Source organism: Corythoichthys intestinalis, chromosome 13 (genome assembly GCF_030265065.1).
Source record: "Corythoichthys intestinalis isolate RoL2023-P3 chromosome 13, ASM3026506v1, whole genome shotgun sequence".
Taxonomy (NCBI): domain Eukaryota; kingdom Metazoa; phylum Chordata; class Actinopteri; order Syngnathiformes; family Syngnathidae; genus Corythoichthys; species Corythoichthys intestinalis.
In genome coordinates, this window is record NC_080407.1 from 15,390,755 (window position 1) to 15,416,482 (window position 25,728).

The 25,728-nt window shown below is 41.3% G+C and overlaps 1 protein-coding gene across 1 annotated transcript in view; it reads right to left on the reverse strand.

The window, feature by feature from the left end:
• mdfic (MyoD family inhibitor domain containing) overlaps positions 1–25,728 on the reverse strand; it is a 434,364-nt gene that overhangs the window by 128,930 nt on the left and 279,706 nt on the right. Inside the window, exon 4 of the mRNA XM_057855539.1 lies at positions 25,591–25,641. Coding sequence (XP_057711522.1) covers positions 25,591–25,641 — 51 coding nt within the window. The remainder of the gene's footprint in view (positions 1–25,590; positions 25,642–25,728) is intronic.

A 25,728-nucleotide genomic window follows, 5' to 3' on the forward strand; every position in this document is an offset into this window, starting at 1 on the left:
CCCCTGACTGGAGCCGCCATATTGTGTGTCAGCTCGTCATGTTCACACATTACCGCTACGTACATGCCTCCTATTACAGCGGGTTTTTCTCCTCGTTAATATTAATAATCAAAATGGAGAAGGCGTGTGTGGCGGTTGGTTGCTGTAACAGAGAAGATAGACGGAGAGACTTGAAGTTCTACCGTATTCTGAGAGACCCGAAGATGAGAGCGAGATGGACTGCTGTAATTCGACAAGAAATCTGGGCACCAAATGATCCCCACAGACTATGTAGTAGTCATTTTATATCTGGTAAGATGCATTTAATATATATTTAGAAGATTTTGGGGCTGACAACCACAATTAAGATCATTGTGTGACGTTGGTGATTGGGGTCTATATCGTTGCCTCTTTTTCTTTGGGGGCGGAGTTGTTGGCGGTAAGCAGAGTAAAAAGGGAGAAAAATACCACGACTTCCGTGTCTAATTTTTTTGCCGCCAAGCAAGCGTTACAATATTAATTAAAAATGAATGAAAACTAAATACTATTGAATATGTCATCATTATCATTTTAAAAATTTAAGTGACGGGTAAAAATAGACTATGACCGGATTTTTATGACCGTCAGTCAAAATGACAGACAACGAAAATGTCTAGCGCAACCTCTGCATAATATAATCCAGTATAATCCATCTCCTTCAAACTGAAGAAATAATTAGCATAGAACATGAATTTTGATTTGTTATTTACATCTGTAGTGCATGCTAGGAGGCATGTTGGATGACAACAGTGTCGACAGCAGGCGGCAGCAGAGGTTGACTGTCGCCCCTATGGGAGCAGTGATGGACAAATGAAGATTCTTGAAGCAATGTGTGTTCATGGTGGTCTGATGACAGTCTTATGATGCAGCTGTCAAATAAACTGATATCTTTTGGTGTGAATATCCCAGAATACTGTGAGGACAGCTGCGGCTTATAGTCTGTTGCGGTCTATCTATGAAAAAATGCCGTTTTCGTGTCAAATTTGGTGGGTGGCAACTTATAGTCAGATGTGCCTTCTAGTGCGAAAATTGCACTAATTACGTTTAGCTCACTTGTCTGCACATTAGCTGCCTCTGTGGCCAAATTATTAATTCCTCAAACTCTAGTTCACTTAAAATGTTAGTTTTGACTTCCTGCAGGTACAATAGATCTGGCAGTCCACTGCCCCCTACAGGTTGACATCATGACAAGCTCAACCGGCGTGCAAATGGCTCTTCTAAATATCACCCGCGCGACCCCTGGCTCGCCGTTGACAATTTGAATCATCACGTCGCCACGGCCAGTCGTGCCTATCATTCACCATAAAGGCTTTATAACTCCAACATAGCTTGCCAGGGCAAAGAAATATGACTACCCCGTCAGCGGATAGCGAAGGGGGGGTTGGCCTGGGAGGAAGAAGAAACAGGGGAAGGGGGGTAGCAGCGGGCTAATTTGACACAGCTCACTTGGCTTGCCATAATTGCTCCGTCACTGTCAGTCCTTGAAAGGCCTTCTCGCCGCACAATTTGGACACAATTACCGTCCGTTTACCGGCGGCCGTTAAGCCCATCACACCCTTCCACCTATACAACACCCCCCAGCCCCCCGGCAGCCCTTAAAAAACTCCCGCCTGCTTGCCCGGTGGCTTGGATGTGCCACGGCTCATCAAACGCGGATGCGGCCCATTAATGAACACTGTTAGCATTTCTCTTAAACTTCTCCTGCCTCTAATAAACATGCAGTGTTCCATGAAGGAGCATTGCCATCCTCGTGACATGATATTTATTGCTGGTGCAGGCGGGAGGGAGGGAGGCGAGATATATCACTGATGAGTGGAGAGAGGAGGACCAAGGCGAGAAGCTACGTCTCTTTTAGCTAAGGCGTTGCTAATTCCAACTACATAATTAGTATAGGGTTTTTCTTCAAAATTCATGTTAAATAAACCTCAATCTCAATAATTACAATAATAATAACAGTTTTCTCCAGATAAGAAGCTAACTGCTTAGCATTCATTGCTTAGCTTTATTAGCTTTACTCTCAGTACATTTACTCAAAAACTGCATGTTTTTGTATTTTCTTCCTTAAAAATTTGAATGGGCAGGACATAAAATGTCCTCCAATTCTGGAACGACCCATATGCATTCACTTTGTGGCTGCCGATGTACTCTATACACAGAAACACAGAGGGCTGCGGTGTCAGCAGTGTGTTAATGATGCTATGTTTTGGGGGAAATTGCATGACAAAGGTATTCAAATCAATACTTGGTATTTCGAGGGCACAGGAAACAAGGTATAATATCTCCATTTCAAAGTAAAAGCCTTAAGAGGAGGGAAATGCAGACACAAATGCAGCTTTGTGTATATGGCGTAACCTTTGGCACCTGTTTTGTGAGATAAACAGGAGACGGTTGCCTGTGGTGAATTGATGTCATCTGCCAAGAGCCTCATTAGGGGGGCCCCGGGGTGGCCTCATGGGGCCCGGCGAGGGTCATCATTACCCTATGTTTTTTAAAAAAATATCCTCTATCATTGTCACTGCTGCCCATCTTTCATATACAAATCATGTCAGAAAAATGTTAAACGACGTGGGTGCGGCAATGCCCCACCCTTGTTAGCTTTCTATTAGCCCGCTAGCTTATTGAGCAGCGTTCGTTTTCCCCACTGGACCTGTGCACAAATAGCTGCCATTTTCCTTGTTGAATTGCCCAAGATTTGCACCTTATTTCCCTCAGTAGTATTGTGCAGCCATTGAGGTCAGTTTTTGTCAGCAAATATGTCTCTATTGATTTATATTATGGCATTATTGTTAGGTTTTTGTCATTATTGTATTGTGTTGTATTTTCTAAAGGTGTCTTCATAATTTGGCGGTGACCAATTGATAAATGTCAGTTGTAAGAAGAACTATGGTGTCATCAATGTTTCCAACGAGGGAGTTATCTAGCCATTCATCTGATTTTTTACTTAATTTAACATAAAACACATGTTTTCAGCAGGGCCGAGAACGAAAAGTGGTATTTGGTATGTGGCAAAATTAATTTTGCCATGTGGCATTTTTTTGGGCATGGGGCAACATTGATTTTGCCATGTGACATTTTTTGAGCATGTGGCATATTTTTATATGTGGCAAAATGGATTTTGGCACATAGCATTTTTTTTTGGTACTACGTATATGGCAAAATGGATTTTGGCATGTGGCATGTTTTTGGTATGTGGCAAAATGGATTTTGGCATGTGGCATTTTTTTGGGGGTATGTGGCAAAATTGATTTTGCCATGTGGCAAAATTGATTTTTGCATGTGGCATTTTTTGGGGTACGTGGCAAAAATGGATTTTGCCATGTGGCATTTCTTTTGGCATGTGGCATTGTTTTTTGGTCTGTGGCAAAATGGATTTTGGCACATGGCAAAATTGATTTTGCCGTGTGGCATTTTTTTTGGTCTGTGGCTAAATTGATTTTGCCATGTGGAATTTTGTTTTTGGCATGTGGCATGTTTTTTTTTTTTTATATGTGGCAAAATGGATTTTGGCACGTGGTATTTTTTTGGGTATGTGGCAAAATTAATTTTGGCATGTGGCATTATTGATTTTACCATGTATCATTTCTTTTGGTATTTGGCATTTTGTTTTTGGCATGTGGCATTTATGGGGGGGGGGGGGGGCATGTGGCAAAATAGATTTTGCCATGTGGCATTTTTTTGCATGTGGCAAAATGGATTTTGGCACGCAGCATTTATTTTGGAAAGTAGCAAAATTGATTTTGCCATGTGGCATTTTTTTTTGCATGTGGCATTTTTTTCCATATGTGGAAAAATGAATTTTGGCACGTGGCAACATTGATTTTGCCATGTGGCATTTTTTTGGCATGTGGCAAAATTGATTTTGCCATGTGGCATTTATGGGCGGGGGTACTTGGCAAAATGGATTTTGCCATGTGGCATTTTTTGGGGGTACTTGGCAAAATGGATTTTGCCATGTGGCATTTTTTTGCCAGTTGGCATTTTTTTCATATGTGGCTAAATTGATTTTGCCATGTGGCAAAATGGATTTTGACATGTGGCATTTTTTTTTTTGGTATGTGGCAAAATGGATTTTGGCATGTGGCATTTTTTTTGGGGTGGTGGGCAGGTGTGGCAATTTTTTTTTGGACATGTGGCAAACCTGATTTTGCCATGTGCCATTTTTTTTGTATGTGGCAAAATGGTTTTTGGCATGTGGCAATTTGTTTTTTGCATGTGACATTTTCTGGGGGCGCATGTGGCATTGTTTTCGGTTTGTGGCAAAATGGATTTTAGTATGTGGCATTTTTATTTGGTATGTTTTTGGGTAGTTATTTTGAGATGTAGGGGTTATTTAGGGGTACTTAAAGGGTTAGTTCTAACTTACGTGGAAATTCCGGTTACGTTGCCAGCGTAGGAACGGAACTCGTTCGTAACGTCTATAATGTTTGCTCTTGTTTATGATAAATGTGAAGCTTGCCTCCCAAAAATGCGATTTACTCCACTGCGACATATTTATTTTTTTCCCTTTTCATTGTGCATTTTGTGGCTAGTGCGAATGAAACTCGGGTGCGACTTATAGTCCGAAAAATATGGTAATTATTAAAATGTTTTGAATTCTAGCTCATTTTTAAATCATGTGACTTCTGTTAGTAACTCCCAATTAATCTAACTACATACAAAAACATACTTTTTGTGATCGATACTTTTGTCAACATTTGAGTGGACAAATGCTTACCTTACACATAACTGATAAATGTTCTGTTTTGACTCACAAAAGCAATAAAGACAATCTACATGAATGTATAGTTTTCGCATATTCTAAGTGTGTGTTGTGTTTCCCCCTAAGATAAATAGAAATTTACAGTACAATTAAACATGACAAAGTATGCAAAAAAAAACACGTCAACTAAAGGATGATCAAGCATGCAGACTGTCGACTGTAGGGTCCCCGGGGGTCCGTACCGTAACGCTATGCCCCCCACCCCCACTTGCCTCACCTCTCAGACCTGTAGGAATTAATGAAGCCCAGTGCAACTGCAGTCAAAGGGACAAAATGGCGGCTCATTAATAGCCTGCTGTCAGAGGGACCATTGTGACGCCGCAGGGTATTAACGCAGAATTAAACCGTGGAGGAAATATTTCCAGACCCCACCGATTGTAAACAGACTTGGTAGCGCTATTCCGACTCTATTTGCTTTTCTTCAAATCAGCATGAAAACAGCGCAACGCCTTTCTAATGCAAAGACACAAACCCTGCCAACAAAGTCCGACTTTTCATGTCTCTGAGGAGATAGGCGCCGCCGTCCTACAAAGCGTTTGGTTGCTCGCCGAACAAACTCATTAATTTGCTTAATTATGAAACTCCCTATCAATTCTCCCCTCCCTGGGAATTGTTTAGCGAGGTCACGTAACAACAGAACACATTTGGAAGCGATGTTTTCCCTATCACATAATAGACAAACAGGAAATACACCAGGGCCTGATTAAAGGCCTTTACACAACAGAGGGTGTTTGTTTCGAGACACGCAGATGAAATTGTTGCCACTGCTTTTTGACAGCTACAGCTATTAAAAAGGGGGAGGAGGATGTAATAATTAAAGCGCAACAGAAACCGGAATAAATTACGTCCATCCGCAATTGCGCGAAAGACTTTGTTCCTCCCGATTACGTTTTTTTTTCTTAACGTATGATAAAAGTTTAGGCGTGCAGTGGCTTATCTAACGAAAACAAAGCCACTCGCTGGGGTAGAAATGTGTAAGAGAAGATACATTATATTGAATTTTAAGTCTTAAAAAATGCCAGTTTTGGGTCTGAGAGTTGTATTCAGCTATTTTTTAGTTTGGAATACATAAAGTTTTTTCCGTATTTCATTGTATAACAATAGCACCGTAATTTTCGGACGATAAGCCGCTACTTTTTCCATTCATTTTGAATGCTGCTGCTTATCATCCAGTGTGGCTTATTTGTTGATGTACAGTGAGGCAAATAAGTATTTAGTCAACCACCAATTGTGCAAGTTCTCCTACTTGAAAAGATTAGAGAGGCTTGTAATTGTCAACATGGGTAAACCTCAACCATGAGAGACAGAATGTGGAAAAAACAGAAAATCACATTGTTTGATTTTTGAAGAATTTATTTCCAAATTAGAGTGGAAAATAAGTATTTGGTCACCTACAAACAAGCAAGATTTCTGGCTGTCAAAGAGGTCTAACTTCTAAGGAGGTCTAACGAGGCTCCACTCATTACCTGTATTAATGGCACCTGTTTTAACTCATTATCGTTATAAAAGACACCTGTCCACAACCTCAGTCAGTCACACTCCAAACTCCACTATGGCCAAGACCAAAGAGCTGTCGAAGGACACCAGACACAAAATTGTAGACCTGCACCAGGCTGGGAAGACTGAATCTGCAATAGGAAAAACGCTTGGTGTAAAGAAATCAACTGTGGGAGCAATTATTAGAAAATGGAAGACCTACAAGACCACTTATAATCTCCCTCGATCTGGGGCTCCATGCAAGATCTCACCCCGTGGCGTCAAAATGATAACAGGAACGGTGAGCAAAAATCCCAGAACCACATGGGAGGACCTAGTGAATGACCTACAGAGAGCTGGGACCACAGTAACAAAGGCTACTGTCAGTAATACAATGCGCCGCCAGGGACTCAAATCCTGCACTGCCAGACGTGTCCCCCTGCTGAAGAAAGTACACATCCAGGCCCGTCAGCAGTTCGATAGAGAGCATTTGGATGATACAGAAGAGGACTGGGAAAATGTATTATGGTCAGATGACACCAAAATAGAACTTTTTGGTATAAACACAGGTTCTTGTGTTTGGAGGAGAAAGAATACTGAATTGCATCCGAAGAACACCATACCCACTGTGAAGCACGGGGGTGGAAACATCATGCTTTGGGGCTGTTTTTCTGCAAAGGGACCAGGATGACTGATCTGTGTAAAGGAAAGAATGAATGGGGCCATGTATCCAGAGATTTTGGTGAAAATCTCCTTCCATCAGCAAGGGCATTGAAGATGAGATGTGGCTGGTTCTTTCAGCATGACAATGATCCCAAACACACAGCCAGGGCAACAAAGGAGTGGCTTCGTAAGAAGCATTACAAGGTCCTGGAGTGGCCTAGCCAGTCTCCAGATCTCAACCCCATAGAAAATCTGTGGAGGGAGTTGAAAGTCCATGTTGCCCAACGACAGCCCCAAAACACCACTGCTCTAGAGGAGATCTGCATGGAGGAATGGGCCAAAATACCAGCAACAGTGTGTGAAAAGCTTTTGAAGAGTTACAGAAAACGTTTGGCCTCCGTTATTGCCAACAAAGGGTACATAACAAAGTATTGAGATGAACTTTTGGTACTGACCAAATACTTATTTTACCATGATTTGCAAATAAATTCTTGAAAAATCAAACAATGTGATTTTCTTTTTTTTTTATTATTTTTTTTTATTTCCACATTCCATCTCTCATGGTTGAGGTTTACCCATGTTGACAATTACAGGCCTCTCTAATATTTTGAAGTGGGAGAACTTTTTGCCCCACTGTATTTGGTTAATAGGTAGCACTTCATTTGACAGTGGCGTCATAAGACTGTCAGAAGACAAAAATTACTTAAAAACCGCTGTCAGACATAAAACAACAACATCAAATTTCTCAAGATTATGAAATAGTTCACGTTTTTCTTCCTTGACTACGATCAGATGTTTTTTTCTGACGTGAGAGCTGATTTTTGTGTGTTTGGATTAAACGCAAAGATACTGAATGGGCGACACCAGAAATTTAGAAAATATTTACGTCCGAGAGGCTGAAATTCAGATTATTTGGACAATTTACGTTGAAAACGGACGCAAATTTTTTTTTTTGTGGCTCTAGTTAACTCATCTGCTCCCAAAAACGTACGGCCGGGTGGAGGCGGAAGACGACCAAATGGATGCCAGGCGGCGGACGACTGAGCAGAACAACCGGTAGGACGCCCGGGATGCCAGGTGCTGGATGACCGAGCAGAACGACCGGGACGACTAGTGCAGCGGACGATGCCTTTGCGTCCGTGCTGCTTGCGAGCAGAGCCCGCAGAGAGATTAATTTTAATGAGACAGACAGCGATTAGGGAAATGTTTAACCAGCTGTCGTGGCCAGAATAGCGTCATCTTTCAATTAGTTATGTGTAAATAAATTGTTACTTTGCCATCCAAATTTCTATTTGTCTTGTTGTTTATCTTATTTTGTAAAAGGAAAACAATATTCAGATGTTTGTGATGTAACTAAAGCAAAAAATAGCTGTGTATAAGTCAAAGTTATGTTTGAAATGTATGCTTTCACAAAAAGCTCAATTTCTCAGTTTTTTCATCAGAAATTGGAAAATTGCTCTAAGCTATTTTCTAATGCTGATTTCTAAAAAATGGAAAATGAACTCTTTTTCTTCTAATGAAAGAAGAGAGTCTAATCTTTCTTTTGGTGGGTTCCATGTTTATATAGCAATAGAACAGAATTTTCTGTGTGCCTTGCAAAATCAGTCAAAATCCAGTAAAATGCCCGGGAGCGAAGGGCCTTGCTCCAGTGAAAATGGCTGGGAGTGAATGAGTTAAGAATGTGAAAAAATAGAACATTAATATTGATTCATGCCACACAGTATATACATACATAAACAAGGGTGTTTCTGTCCGAAAAAAAAAAAAAAAGAAATCATAGACTTGACCCTACAAGCATCAAAATATGCTTTAAAATGACCTATTAAAATAAATAATGAAGCTTAAAGTATACCAATTACATTGTAGTGGCCTAGATAATGACTTCAACGTTCGTATGACTCGAACAGCCGTGTAAATCTTTAAAACAAAGATGCCTTCTATGGATTTTCGTTCTTTAAAATTGCCTCCCTGCTATTACACTCGAGGCCATTTCCTACCATCTCGTGCTTTTCACCCGCAAAAAAACTGCACTTGACAACAGCAGCCAAACTAGCAGAACTGGTGAAACAAATTCGCATATATGCATGCAATGTGCCAAAACACACACACGTATTGGGCTTGCAGCAGCACAACCTGGTAATTATTTATTATATGTATGAGACACCCACATTGAAGCGCACTCGCAAATACAGGGGGCGGCGCGCTCTCGTCCGACAGGCTAAATCCCATTATTTGGCCCTCATCCCAGACAGTGAATTGAGAGTCAAGTAGGATGCATGTGGTAACCACAATGAAATTACAGCGGCGGTGAGTGCGGGCGCTGCTAATGCACCCCTATTGTGTGCTCGAGTGCATCTAAATAAGCAGGGGGTAAAAAGACGGCCCTCGCAATGTGTGTATGTGTGCTCGTGGAAAAGGAAATGGAGGCCTGGCTATGATGGAGGGTTGTATTTAGGTTTGATGCTGAGGCACCATCCGTGTCAGATTTCCCCTAAATCCTGTAAGGGTCAGAAATTGATCATTTGTTAAATTTTCATGTTTCGTTTCCCTACTCGAGTCATACAATGGAAGATTCAAGGTAATTATTATATTTTTTGCACCGTGCGCAGAAAACATGAATGGAAAAAATTAGCTTGAATGTACATAAAATGAACGATAACTGCCTGTTTTTTGCTTTTAACCAAGTATCTGGACTGTTTTACGTTCATGTCTGTAGAAATTCCACGATTTAAACATTTATAAAAAAATTGAACTTAAAAAGCTTTTTGTTTCGTGATGACCACCATGTTGGATTTTGTATTTCTACACCAGGGGTGCCCAAGTCCGGTCCTCGAGAGCCCCCATCCAGCTTGTTTTCCATGTTTCCCTCCTTGAACACACCTGAATCAAATGATCAGCTCATCAGCAAGCTCTGCAGGAACCTTATAATGATCCTGATTATTTGAGTCAGGTGTGTTGGAGGAGGGAGAAATGGAAAACAAGCTGGATAGGGGCTCTCGAGGACTGGACTTGGGCACCCCTGCTCTAGACAATAGAATTCTAGCTAAATGAGTTGTTAAAAATCAAACAAATTGATTTTCTGCCCCCCCCCCCCCCCCCCCCCCCCATTCTGTCTCTCGTGGTTGAGGTTTACCCAAGTTGACAATTACAGGCCTCTCTAATATTTTCAAGTGGAAGAACTTGCACAATTAGTGGTTGACTAAATACTTATTTGCCCTTCTGTATTTACCCCCCCCCCCCCCCCCCACACACACACACACACACACATACAGTTGTGGTCAAAAGTTTACATACACTTGTGCAGAACATAATGTCATGCCTCTCTTGAGTTTCCAGTTATTACTACAACTATTTTTCTCCGATAGAGTGATTGGAACAGATACTTCTTTGTCACAAAAAACATTAATGTAGTTTGGTTCTTTTATGACTTTATTATGGGTTTACAGAAAAAGTGATCAAATCTGCTGGGTCAAAAATATACATACAGCAACACGAATTAGCAATTTAGACTTCTCTGAGGCCATTTAAAAGGGCTCATTGGATGCAAACGCCCACAAACGCTACAATGGGAAAGTCAAAGGAGCTCAGCATGGATCTGAAAAAGCGAATCATTGACTTGAACAAGTCAGGAAAGTCACTTGGAGCCATTTCAAAGCAGCCGCAGGTCCCAACAGCAACAGTGCAAACAATTGTTTGTAAGTATAAAGTGCATAGCACTGTTTTGTCACTGCCACGATTAGGAAGAAAACGCAAGCTATCACCTGCTGCTGAGAGAAAATTGGTCAGGAGGGTGAAGATTCAACCGAGAATCACCAAAAAGCAGATCTGCCAAGAATTAGAAGCTGCTGGAACACAGGTGTCAGTGTCCACAGTCAAGCGTGTTTTGCATCTCCATGGACTGAGAGGCTGCCGTGCAAGAAGGAAGCCCTTGCTCCAAAAGCGGCACCCTAAGTCTCAACTGAAGTTTGCTGCTGATCACATGGACAAAGAAAAGACCTTCTGGAGGAAAGTTCTGTGGTAAGACGGAACAAAAATCGAGCTGTTTGGCCACAATGCCCAGCAATATGTTTGGAGGAGAAAAGGTGAGGCCTTTAACCCCAAGTACACTATGCCTACCGTCAAGCACGGTGGTGGTAGTATTATGCTGTGGGGCTGTTTTGCTGCCAATGGAACTGGTGCTTTACAGAGAGTAAATGGGATAATGAAGAAGGAGGATTACCTTCAAATTCTTCAAGATAACCTAAAGTCATCAGCCCGAAGATTGGGTCTTGCGCGCAGTTGGGTGTTCCAACAGGACAATGACCCCAAACACACATCAAAAAGTGGTAATGGAATGGCTAAATCAGACTAGATTTAAGGTTTTCGAATGGCCTTCCCAAAGTCCTGACTTAAACCCCATTGAGAACTTGTGGACAATGCTAAAGAAACAAGTCCATGTCAGAAAGCCATCAAATTTAACTGAACTGCACCAATTCTGTCAAGAGGAGTGGTCAATGATTCAACCAGAAGCTTGCCAGAAGCTTGTGGATGGCTACCAAACGCGCCTAATTGAAGTGAAAATGGCCAAGGGACATGTTGCCAAATATTAGCGCTGCTGTATGTATATTTTTGATACAGTATTTACCCCCCCCCCCCCCCCCCCCCCAGCAGGAGCTTCCATGATCCTAATAAACGCAATATAAATGCCGTGCACAGAGATGTTAAGAGATTCGAGACCTACAGCTTTCGGGAGCAGCAGCAGAGGAGATAAATATGGGAAGCAAGTAAACTAAATGATGCACGTTGATACGATGCACATAAAGGCAACTTAAAAAACAAAAAGGTGTTTTTTATATGGACTTACGATCTGCCAGCTTGTTGTTTTTTTTCATCTTCCAAAATTACACCTGGGTGACAGCGTTCCAAGTGTTCTGGTCCGCTTTTTTAGCTTTATGCCGCTTTCAATGCTTGCATCCCGAGCGTCCGCCATTCTCAACTTTATCTGCATGTACTTTGTCTTTTCACCCATCATTACCCATTTATTTGCATTTACAGTATGTCATCGATGACGTCGCCTGGACAGCTCTACTTTCTATTAGGGCTGCAGCTATCGAATATTTTAGTAATCGAGTAATCGACTGAAAATTCTATCGATTAATCGAGTAATCGGATAAAACAAATATATTTTTAGGTGAAGAGCAATTATAAATATACATGAGAAAACAAGACATTTCATCTAATCTTGAACCATTTTCAGTCAATCAGTCTTTATTTTTTAATGTATATTGTTGAAAACAGCCAACAATTGCATCTCAGATGTAACTAGAATAAAAAAAAGACTAATTCACTGCTTTCACTCAAAAAACTTTTAGATCTTATAAAAAAAAAAAATATATATATATATATATGATAGGATTTTGAGTTTTTGCAGTGTTCAAAATAAATGTATAATACAGGCTGTATTGGAGCACATTAGGGACCAGTGCTACTTGGCGTTTTATCCAGCAATGACTACTGAGCTAAAATTGATAGTTAGCATTATTGGGTTTTTATTTTACACCCTCATCATGCCACAACGCTATGTTATGTTAAAGCCTGTATGTAAGACACGTTAGCCACGCATCGACAGTGGTCATAATTAATAGAAACCCAGCCCTCCGCATGGCTAACGTTACGTGAGCTTGTGACAGTAACGTTAATCTTATTTATTAGCACTTAGCTCTCTACTGCTTTAAGATGGCGGCGGTTTACTAACGCTGCCCAGACGCGGCCGAGTCTGTCATTTTGCATCTAGTTCAACATACATGTGATCTCTATGAGACGCATCAGACGCTACCTGCTACCAACTAGCATCAGTGCAGGCAAGTATTTAGCAACGTCGGCATCGTGTATAGCGGCTGTCTGCTGCAGTAAGTTTTTTTTTTTTTTTTTTTTTTTTTTTGCTTCGTCCTCTACGCTTCGTCCTCTAACATCAGCGTGTTGTCCCGCAGTAAAAGTAGTCTTAGCAAAACGTGATGCTTAGAGCTATCAAAATAAACGAATACTCGAGGTGAATAAAATTACTCGGATCAGTTTTTAAACTCGAGTTACTCGAGTTGCTCGAGTATTCGTTTCAGCTCTACTTTCTATGTTGTTGTTGGCGTTTACTACGGCGGACAGTCGCCGTGTTGTGTAGCAGAAGTTCTAAAATAAAGGAATGTTAGCGGATAGTTGGCGGCGCGGAACGCCTGTAGCCGATGCTCACTTATCGAACGCAATGTCGTTGACATCTGTGAAAGCCGGTGTCAATGACTAATAAAGATCCGATCTACCTATCCAAAAACCTGACGAAGCTGGCGACTTCCATGTTGCAGTACTCAAGAAACAAATGCCTGGGCTCCCATTTATTTTTTTTGCGCCTCTTCAACAAGTCATTTGTAAGTGTTGCTGCAAGGTAGCTCCCCCAAATGGACCCTGGTCCTTTTCGTTTAATGTGAAAGTAGCCTAAAAATACTTGACAGTACGTTACAGTAAATTACAAACAAACTGTGAAGCATTTTCATGATAGCGATTGTGATGTAGCCACTATGCTACAAGCTAGTCTTGCCCTCTATGTGCTCACCACTTCATCAACAAACAGCCTTTGTCCAGTCAACAGTGCTATTTTTCTGCCTCCTCAGAGCTGTCCGTCAGATTCAGAGGGGGGACGGCAGATCTAAAACAGAGTTGTGCGCTTCTGACAGGAGGATAGAGCTGTAACTCCGCCATCCTAACCTCGGCTGTTTGGAAGCCCGCAGAGTGAGCGAGGGAGGGTGCCAAGAGACAGATACACATCCTAATGACAAGTACAAACACGGGCGAGCCTTTGTTGCGGCGCCACAAAACACTTCAGCGGGACTGATTTCGCCTCCCAATCAAACACTTCAAACGCGGCCTCCGTAGAGAGAGACAGGGAGCCAGATAGGTGCGCGTCTCCTGCTAATAGCTGCTAGCGCCGGCGAGTTAAGCTGCTTATTTCTGACATAAATAATGCATCCAGGCAGATGCGCTCGACTTTGGCTGAATGCGAATCGTCGGCGTGATTGACGCTGGGGTTTGCCGAGCGCCGACTCCGTTCCGCCGCCTCACCTTTGCAACAAGGCCTGTCTCATTTAATATCCCTTATGTTAACATAATTATGACAACCCGCACTGATTCATGCGTGCGACTGTGTAATATCCGTGACAAAATTAGGCTACAACTTTTCGAGGTGGGGTGGAGGGTATTTTTTTCCCAGCGTATCAAAGGCAACTTAGCGCGTCTGCCTGTTCACCAGCTAAAGCAAATAAGAAATAAGAGGATATGACTTTAATTCAGGATGCCTTGACAAGACTCCTGCCCCCACTTACCTTCCCTTTTCATTGATTCCAATCAATCAAACCTAATTAGACAGGCTCCTATACACGTATATGTCACATGTTAATAGGGTAATGATATGGGCATTTAGTTGCTTCTTTAATCTTGCTACTTGCAGCTAATGACACCCTTTCACCCAGCCATGGGGATATTTATAAGCGGGGCGCCGAGAGAATGTGCACAAATTGCCACTTCGCACTGCACGGCCGCGTTAAACCTTATTTACAAGGCAACAGCTGCAAATGTTACTGATTTGCCGGCGAAACCGCATTAAGGTTCAATGGGCCGACGACGTGTAATCCGATACAATGAAATTCAAATTTATGTCAATCTAAAAGGACGCACGCGTAGCTCATCTGCAAACAGATGAATATCGTTCCTCCACCTCACGATTCAGACCTCCATGAATCAAGGAATGTTGCTCATTTCATTTTAATCCACCCCCTTCCAGTGTTAAAGTGCTCGGAGGGGGGGAAATATATTCCAGACTTCTTCCTGAGCTAATGTGTGCACGCATTAACTTAATGATTATTCAATGCGATGCGGAATCATTTCACTATTTGTCATAAGACGTAAACGTCACTTGCATTTAAACCTCTGAGAATTATTCTGCCTGACCAACAGTAAAGACGCAAGGAGAAAAGGTAAAGCCCCAGAAGGTTCTACAGTTCTCGAACATTCCTCTGGTGACCCATCAGGCCCAGGCGCTTTTTAGTATTATTCATTTTATTTTCATTCCATGACAACATTGTGTAGCGGTTCTGGAGGGAAAAGTGCAGGCCTGGATGTGTTCCAGCAGGAAGCACTTGACTGACTTGGCTGAGTTGTTATGACGGACCGCGGCCGTGTCCGTGCCACAAAGTTTTGACGGACAAGATTTAGATCTACGCTGCTTGCTGTGCTCAAAATTAGGGAACTTGGAATTCCTGGGAGAATTAAAGCATCACTAAGTAACTTTTCAGTTTCGGGATTAAAAGCGGTAGTGTTTTGCCTCTAAGGGAACGTCGGACTTAACTATACAATTGTTCTCTTTGACTAAAATATGTTAGTAGTAACATAAAATATTGCCATTGCCTTAAAAATCTATAATATTTAGGACATGTCTTGACCTACGGAGGGCGCCATGTTTTATCTGCGAAATGGACGCTCGGGGTGATGATGTCGTTGGCCTGGACTGGGAGAATAGCTGAGCTAGCTAGCAAGCGAAACTAGTATGACGACTGGCCTGATTTTGTCTCATTCTGCAGCTGGTCAGATTGTTTTGTGACAGAGCTGTGGGATGAGTACCCAACGTCATACCTGCATCCAATTCCTGCTCATCAGCAGTGTCTTTTAATCGATCCTCGGCGGCTTGCCAAGAATTCACTTGCTGCCATTTGACAGTTTGTATTCTCGGTCCTTTCGTTGCTTGCCTTTGTTTTTTACGCGGCGAGACGTCTAACACATGCGCACATCATTTAAAAGTGGTGAGTACTGAAGGAATCTGACATTCAAGCCAGACTGCCGGAATCGCGGCAGCCGAACCGCCTGACACGCACAAGCGCAGCTCCAATGGCCCGGGCCGGCGGGATGCCGAAAATCCAGCCAGAAAGCCATACTGCGCGCGTTCACCTTAGTCTTAAGTCTTAGTTCTCACCAAGAACAATTTGACGATTTATTTGGATCGACAGCGATCAAACAAAAAGGAGAAACAGACAGAGAGTCAGGCGAGGAGGCAAAGTTGTTCCAAGGTCACCATATCAGAAGTCAACAAAAGGTTTCCCGAAAAAATTAACAAGGCTTAGTTAAACATTCAGTCTTTTAAAGGCTCTCGTGGCGCTGGCCGTGGGCAGGAAGAAGGGTGTCTTTGGGATTATTGTCCGTTTGTGGATTGGACAGGAGGATTTGGGAGTTGTGGACACCTCAGCGTCAAAGGGGCTCTTGGTGTCCGTCAGTCGTGTTATCAGTTGGATATCGGGCGTTCTCCGGTGTTCCTTGTGTTGGGACAGAGCGTCCCGCCATTTGTTCTGGACTGTCCAGCAGAACTGATTGCGAGAGTTGATGCGTCAATCTTGCTCATGACGCACCTGTTGGGTTTCCGTGATAAGGAGGCCTCATGTATCTTTTATGCCCTATATTCTGCTTGTTTTCCTTCAACTATCGTATAAGATAGTATATATAACATAGTACTTTGGGTGTCAAATTCGCCTCTTGTAGGATGCTTCGCTGGTGTAGCACATTTTGGCAGAACACCGGTTTCATTCTACTCCCTTCTCATCCCGTCTTTCCTGTTCCATTTGCTTTCACTGCTCATTTTGTGAAATATCTATAGTGCTGTCCTGCTCGTTAATGTTCCTCTCAAGTTCAAATTGAAAGGGCTGAAGAGATGACATGTTTATGTCGCTAGAGTCATACTATGGAAGCCAGTGACGTCACCACCCTGCGATGTCAACAACAATGGCGACCCATTAGTTAAACTAATTTTACAAATTGTATAAAAACAAAAACATTAAGATGAGTTTTGATAATAAATTATTCTGACTCATACTAATGTTGATCTTTTAAGAACTACAAGTCTTTCTATCCGTGGGTTCCCTTCAGGAAGACTGTTTCCCATGAGGACCAGCACACAGTGTCGTAAAAACCTGATCTCCCGGTTGCCGGCAGATGGATTAAACGACATTTTCGTTTCCTGAGGCTGTTTAAAGGATGAATAGTAATGAGGTAATGAATCCAGTTGTGGCTAAACAATAGTCTATGATTTTGAAAATAGAAAAATAGCCTCCCTTTTTCATTTTTTTTGGTCTCCACCGGCAAAACTTTTTGTCTCTTTTGTTGCTCTGCCACCTTTGCAGAATTAGCGCGAAAGTGTTCGCATTGACTCAAATTCTTTATAAAGAATGGGGGAAAGCGGGAAGTGACGTATGCCGTAATGCAGGCAGCACATTTGTGTTTTTTTTTTTTTTTTTTGTTTGTTTTTTTTTTTTGATGAGGGTGGCAGGAACCCTGCCCCTCTCATCAAAGTTAATTTGTGCCGGTAAAAGCGATACAGACCCTCTCAATATATAAAACATTTGTTATTTAACTAGTTGTCAGTTGACATATATAGAATGTTGTGAAAATATTTTCTAACGGTTGAAACTTTACCTCGTGTTGCTTTAACTGTGTAAAAAGCAGAAGAAAAAGAAGGAGGTCTACGTTTTGGCGACGGGTAGACCGTTGATCGTTGCATTTTTTAGCTGGTGCGACTTATAGTCTGAAAATGCAGTGCGGATGATGAGATAATTATTAGGATGTTAATTATATATTTGCTTTAATCAATTGCTGCTCGCAATGAAGAGATGTTTGGGCTTATTATTGCTCACAATGAAGGAATGCTTTGTACTGAAGAAGTCTTGAAGACTCTTGCCTGCTCATGGACAGAGACAGCCTTGATTTGCTGGAATGTGCTGACTGACACATGTGTATCAATCCCATCGACATGCATACACATAGCCAAACAAATTCACAGAGGTGCCGCCCACTCGGCTCCCCATCCTTTTAAGGTTGACACTCTCTCTTGTTGCTCGGGCTATAAAAAGAAAGGTGAAGGAGGGCTTAGTTTCAAAATGAATGGGGAGACTTTATTTTGTAGCCTTCTCCTTGCAAGCTTTTCAACTAAATCAAGTGCCTTCTCTCCTTATTTTTGTCATATTTATAAATGTCCTCCTTATGATTTTTATTTGAGTTTGGCATTTAAATGGTCCTTCGAGCCGGATTTCAACCAGCGACCTAAAGAGGGCTGGCTTTTCAACTAAATCGAGTGCCTTCTCTCCTTATTTTTGTCAAGTTTAGAAATGTCCTCCTAAGGATTTGTATTAGAACTTTACAGCGGATATAAAAATACACAGTGGGGCAAATAAGTATTTACTCAACCACTAATTGTGCAAGTTCTCCCACTTGAAAATACACGTCTGGCAGTGCAGGATTTGAGTCCCTGGCGGCGCATTGTGTTACTGATAGTAGCCTTTGTTACTGTGGTCCCAGTTCTCTGTAGGTTATTCACTAGGTCCCCCCCGTGTGGTTCTGGGATTTTTGCTCACCGTTCTTGTTATCATTTTGACGCTACGGGGTGAGATTTTGCATGGAGCCCCAGACCGAGGGAGATTATCAGTGGTCTTGTATGTCTTCCATTTTCTAATAATTGCTCCCACCGTTGATTTCTTTACACCAAGCGTTTTACCTATTGCAGATTCAGTCTTCCCAGCCTGGTGCAGGTCTACAATTTTGTCTCTGGTGTCCTTCTGCTGCTGTTTGGTCTTGGCCATAGTGGAGTTTGGAGTGTGACTGACTGAGGTTGTGGACCGGTGTCTTTTATACCGATATTGAGTTAAAACAGGTGCCATTAATACAAGTGACGAGTGGAGCCTCGTTAGAAGAAGTTAGACGTCTTTGACAGCCATAACTATTGCTTGTTTGTAGGTGACCAAATAGTTATTTTCCACTCTAATTTGGAAATAAATTCTTTAAAAATCAAACAATGTGATTTTCTGTTTTTTTTCCACATTCTGTCTCTCATGGTTGAGGTTTACCCATGTTGACAATTACAGGCCTCTCTAATCTTTTCAAGAAGGAGAACTTGCACAATTGGTGGTTGACTAAATACTTATTTGCGCCACTGTATGTATATGATGTCAAAAACGACCACAAAGCAGCCATTTATAAAGTTTTCCAACTTCCAAACTCATCCTCCGTCCTTGCAAGCCCTTCCCTCTTTGTTACCAACAACCTGCCTTCGTCCCCTGCGTTGCCGTGTTGTGCCGAAAGAATCTAAGGTAAACTCGGTGCTGTTTGTAAGCCTCTCTCTGCCTCGCTCGCTCCCTTCGTGACTCCCAAGTGATAATTATTTGATCTTGTTTGCTTCATTATTCATCTTGAGGGAGCCGTGCTTGTGACTTGTGGATAAATGCCATATGAAAGGCATTGTGCATCCTCGCTTTTATCCCAGCTCCCACAACAGATCAATTAGTCAAACTAAACAGTAAATTATTAATCACATTGCTTTGTGTCCCCGTTCCATCACCGGAAGCAAACAGTTCATTAGAGAGGGGGAGAGCATAGCAGGTGGGGATGAAGGGCTGCATGATTGAGAGGGGCTTTAAAGCGAACTGATGCTATGTGAACATTCGGAGAAGAATTATCAAGTGTGTCCATCATTCCAGGTAACTTCCTATCCCCTCCCCTCGAGCCCCTCTTCCAAAATGACATAAAATGAGGTCAAGCAGTAGACGAGTTCAATGTCAGCGGCGTCGTGCGCGCTGCCCGTCGGGATAACTGTGTGTGTGTGTGATTAAAATAACATTTCATGTCGTGGCGAGCAATCAGACCATATTTGCAAAAAATATTCAGATCAGATGAATTTTAATGAGGCGTACACTCGAGGGGGATAGAAGGTGCGCATGGGGGTCGGGGGGTGAGCCTGTCACCTTATTTGCCAGAAGATACAAGCTACATAATGTTAAAAAAAAATCCACAGCGTGTTCAGATTGCTCTGCTGTTCTGAGTTGGGCAATTTGAATAAATTAGCGAAAGATGTGAAAAAAAGTCAGTGGAATGATATTTTTCGCGGGAAAGGTTAATTTTGAAGGGAGCTGGGATGGTTGGGACGCATCCAGAGATGGGAGGAACGGAGGGATGGTGTGGCAGTTATTAAAAGCGATTGCATTGCCTCCCGGATGTCTCGGGAGAGCCGAATCAGTGGAGATGTTAAACCTTGCTTGACACCCCAGTTGGATAATTGTGGGTGTGGGAGCTAATCAGCGGAAGATGTCTCCTCAATTTATATCTTGTCAGTTAGCGAAGATTAGGCCCCCCCTGTCCTGGCCACCATTAGCTTTGTTGCATGTCAATGCGCCGGTGAGTGTCCGCACTGCTAAGGAATAATAAAAAGGGGGGGAAAAATGGAGGTTTGGGGGGGAGCCTGATGGAAACCGGCACAATTTTTCCTAGCTCAAGCCAAGTATGGCATTTTCATGAAAACCCATATGAGAGGTAGAGCAAGCAGCCTTTTTGAAAATGCATTTGTTACTTGTGACCTAACAGGGTGACTCTGTGGAATAAGAAATGCAGCGCTGGGATGTGCTCCACATTTTTTTGTTAAATATGATGCAAGGTCCAAGCCTGGCAAGCCAATGAATGAGTGGTTGATTTAAAAAAAACAACATGAATTTACGGGAAATTATTCTGTTGTATTAGGTCACAGAGGAAATGGCCTTAATAGCTTCCATTCATCTGGGAAGTGTTTAAGATTTTTCGGTGACAAACAACAATCTGGAAGGGGCGTAGTATGGTTTCGGTCACATTTTTCCGCACCAAACTTTTCCAGTGATATAGGATATACCCGAATTGGAGGACATTTTCGCTTCAAAGTCCTTGAAAAATGATTTTTTGCTCCATATTCATCTATATTGGTTTCTAAAAGAAAACTTCAGACCTAAAGACTTGTAGGCACTAATAAGCCACAATCATAGACTTCATAACCTATTGACATGACACAGGAAACGGGGCAGATTTGTAGGGGGCCTATTTTCAAAAACTTCAAACACTTACCGCTACCGAACTAAAACCAAAACAGGCACCTACCTTAGCCATATATGAGCCTCCATGAGCAGCGGCATAAAAAAATTCAAAGTCGTTCCCTTATAAAATCCTGATTATTTATTTCTATATTAGAATAACGCAACTTAAAGTCTCACATTTTACACTAGAAGCACAAATATCACCAAATGCAGAGATATTCACCTATATTTTCAGAATCAATAGCAATATTTACCATATCAAATAAGTTTTTGACGAAAATAGCAACTTAATTTTTTTCTATTTAGTTTTCAACAGCTAATAAATTACTAAATTTAACATCAGAATCTTAATACTTGAGGAAAACATGCAGAATGAATTATAAATAACATGTAAATAGATTATTAATAAATTCTATATACAATCACAACTTATTATAGAATAGAATAGCCCTTTATAATCATTATACACTATATACTGTTAGCGAATGAGGCTAGCGGCCGCATGAAGTAAACAGAGCTTTTCTGGCGAAAATCTTGTGAATAAATTCTTAAATCCCCAAATTCTTCATAAATATGGACGTAAAACAGTCTCGATTCTTGGTTAAAAGCAAAGAAACAGTGCAGTTAGCGTTTATTTTACGTAAACATGTCGAAGTACAATGCTACTCTGTTAGTGAATGAGGCTAGCGGCCGCCTGCCGTAAACAAAGCGTTTCTGGCGAAAATGCTTGTGAATTAATGCTTAAATGCCCGAATTCATCATAGATATGGACGTAAAACAGTCACGATTCTTGGTTAAAAGCAAAAAAACTTGCAGGTAGCATTTATTTCGCGTAAATATTGCCAACTCTGAGGCTAGTCAGTTACGAAAACTAGCCGGCTCCATGCGAATAAATGCTTCAATCACGCATGCATGGTACGAAAAATATAATATTTACATTGAATCCTCAAACAAATCACTCCTGAGACGATCCTTCCTGTTTGTATGCGGTACAGCTTTCGTAGTTCTTCAAAAATCCAAGCTTAAATCCGGCGTGGACATGAGCATTTGCTGCCTTCGGCTATTACTCAGTGAAGCTCAGCCCCCTCTGAAAAGGCGTTACGCAAAGAATGACAAAGTGTCACGTCAATAGGTAATGAAGTCTATGCCACAACTGTTCTCTTTTCATAAAATATGTTGTTGGAAACACATATATTATTGCCATTGATTTAAAAATCCATACAATATTTAGTTCATGTTTTGACATATGGAGGGCGTGGTTTTTTACGTGCGCAACGCACGCTGGGGGAGATGACGCTGTTAGGCTTTAATGGGAGAATAGCTGTGCTAGCTAGCGAGGGAAGCTAGGACGATGACTGGCATGATTTCGTCACATTCTGCTGCTGGTCAGATTGTTTTGTTACAGAGCTGTGGTTTGAGTTCCCAACGTCGTACCTGCATCTAATTCCAGCTCATTGGCAGTGTCTTAAACCGATCTTAGGCGGCTTGCCGAGAATTGATTTGCTGCCATTTGACAGTTGGTATATTGGACCGGGAGAACAGCTGTGCTAGCTAGCATGCAAATCTAGTAGGAACGTAGACTAGTAGTGACCCTACAGCTGATCTTGTCCCCCCCTCAAAAAGTCTCTATTATGGGAGTACTTCAGCTCCTGAAAAGAAACAGAAGGCTGCGGCTTAGAGAAGGAAGGACTGCAGGACCTCCAATATGATTTCACATTTATGTGACGACCATCCGTCACTTTATACAAGATGTAAGTAAACGCTGTCGTGAACGTTTCCCACCAGCTACGAGATTTCAATCCAGCGTGTTTCGTGTGTCTAGCGATGGTAAACAAATACGATAACGTAAGTTTGTTGACGAGGCAGATAACGTTGCTAGTTAGCATGCCAAGACGGCGAACTAGTTCCCTCTCTTCCATTAGCTTATATTTGTAAAGTATTCCCTCATTGTAAACATCTGTTCAGAATAACATTTTTATAATCCAGTGTGGTGTTTATTCTCTCTGGCGAGTTTCTGAGTTGTGAGAGATTATGTGTGTGTGTGTTTATCATGTGTAAATAATGATACGAGTCATACACACGCACTCTGTCTCTTGCTCTCGCTCTTCATTAATATTCAAGTAATTTATATTAACAGTATTAGTTGTATGTGTTTTCCATACAATCATTTTGATCATATATTGTTTACATCCAGTTCTTTGATTTTTTCTTGTTCGAATGTTGCGCAACTTGATCTGTGGCTGTGGGTTTAGTTGAATTTATTTAAATTTTCTTTAAAACATTTCAGTTATTTATTTTTCGTTATTTTATTTACATTATACTCATGTTGGTGTTCCAATTTGCAAATATGTGGTGATTTTTTTTTTTAACCCACACATCTCAAGATAACACATTGTAGGGCTATAATTGCAATACCGTGATACCGCGGTATTTTTGCTTAAGGTTATCATGCCGTCAAAATCTCAAACCTAGTTCACTGTATTATTTGTGTTTTCATTTTGTCTTTGGGAGGGGGATCGAAAAGGGAAACATTTTAGAAGGTATGCTAAACTTACGGTATTGACCCGAATATAAGACGATGTTTGTTGCATTGAAATAAGACTGAAAAAGTGGTATATTCGCGGTCTAGACATTATACCCATTCACGACGCTAGATGGCGCCAGATATCATTGAAGCGATGTTCTATCATGACAGATCTCAGCTACTCTCAAGTTTAACCAGTTTGCATTATTTTATTACAATGTTTTTCCTTATTCAGATTTGTTTCAAGACTACAGTTACAGTTAGACCTCACTTTGATGGTTAATGCAGTTATTGCAATTTTGTTGTTTTATCACAATAGTTTGGTTTATTTACATTTCAAAAACCAGAAGCCATTCATTTACGATTGTGATTGCACTTTAGTTTACATATTTAAATGTTCAGATATTAAGATTTGAATGAGGCAAAATAACATGATTTTTCTCTCAAATATATTGTTATAATTATTTGTTTCAGATGTACTGTAAATATTTTCTGTATGAAAATTAATTTAGTGTTCAAAAAGTTTTTTCAAACTTGAAAAAGAGGGGGTCGTCTTATAATCAGGGCCGTCTTATATTCGGGCCAATACGGTATTTGGTAGGGATGAAACGTTACACAAAAATCTCGGTTCGGTACAATAGGAACATTAGTCTATACAAAGCTAGAATTCTGCCTAAAAAGTAGCCGGTATTTAAAGATAATCCAACAACAATTTGCCTTTCAGACCCCGCGTATTGGTCAGTTTTCTTTCTAAAAGAAAGAATAAAAAAGAAGTCCTGTGCTAAAGAGAAAAGCAATCACAATGACAAAGATTTTAACATGTATTTTACAAATGAAATGCCTCAATTTATCATTTTTTTTTTCTTATGAACGGTTTTCAAAAGCTTTATTGGTGGATTTTCTCAAGTTAACGCGCCACACACAAATTAATAAATGTAATTGTGTAAGCAGGATCTGTGTATTATTCTTATTATTATTTAATTACATTTGTTTTAGCTAATTTCAATTATTTTATTTAAATGGGCAATTATTTATTTTGTTATGTGTTTATATTTTACTAATGTGATGTAGTATTCATTTATATTGTATATTTTATCTTGTATAACTTTAGTTTCTATGTGAATATTAGTTCCTACTTGTTTTGTTGTGGTAGGAGGGTTTTGTATTGAACACGGGGCCGTGTTGGTTATTATTATAGCAGAGAAGACAGCAGTAAATCAACAAAGACAAGTCAACTGTGCACTGATCTACCACTCAAGAGATCTGATGGACTCAAAAAGTGGGTTACGATTGCATATTAGTTTGAAAATCGACCAGATCCACCGTATTTTTACACGAGGGATTTCCGGTCTGCCCGATCTTAGCGACCAGTAGTAGTATTGACGCGTGTCGCTTCAAATAATAAACTCTGCCGTTCTTTTCACGTGCGTTGTGTTGAGCCGCGTCTAACACGCGGCCGCACTGGGACTGGTATGCATTGGCTGATTGACTTTAACGCCCGCGTTTCACTGCGTTCTTGCACCGTTGAAGTTTCTGGGTTATACTGTCCTACCGTGTTGGTCCTCATTATAGTAGAGAAGACGGAGTAAATATAATCTACACAAAGAAACTGTAACCCGATCGAATCACAGCCACGAAAAGTAAGGGTTACATTACGTCAGAAACTCGTTCGGTATGCCTCCCTTCCGAACCAGAGCCCCACGTACCGAAACGGTTCAATACAAATACATGTACCGTTACACCCTTAGTATTTGGTATTTAAAACATTTTTCCAAGCATTCCGTTCTCTTAGTTTTTTTTTTTTTTGGCTAAGTACCAGTAAATTTACTTTGAAACTGCATGTTTTAGTATTTTGCATGGTGATCACTCGCTGGCAACCTCTCCCAGTCAAAATGGAATAGACGTCTAGCGCTGTCAATGGCAGCCAATGTTTTAAATAAGTTAACTACTAATAATCTGTCAAAGTGCGGTATCATTAATAAAAGTTCAATTCAATCGGTTAAGAAGCGCCTCATATTCCGTCCCCCTCGCGGTAAATATTCGCACATTCGCTGGCTAGCACAAAGGCTCCTTTCAGTAAGCGCTCAGGGCGTGTATAACCTCATACGGCGAATGCGAGGTCAGGGCAAATAAACAAGGCGTTCATGCCAATGCGAGCGCTGCTCGGGGAGACCCCTGCCTGCATAGCGGGCCTCCCACTACTCCCCCTCCTGAGTGTTGACAGATGTTTCAAGCCCTCCCTGCAGCAAAGGAGTTCTTACCTCAAGTCTGAGGGCAGCTCCGCACGCAGCCTCCCACACACCTTTCAGAACCTGCAACAACAAAAAAAAAGAATCATGAAAGGAAAGGAAATCACGATCAAGCGGTTGAGATTCTTCACGTGTAGAAACTGTGATCTC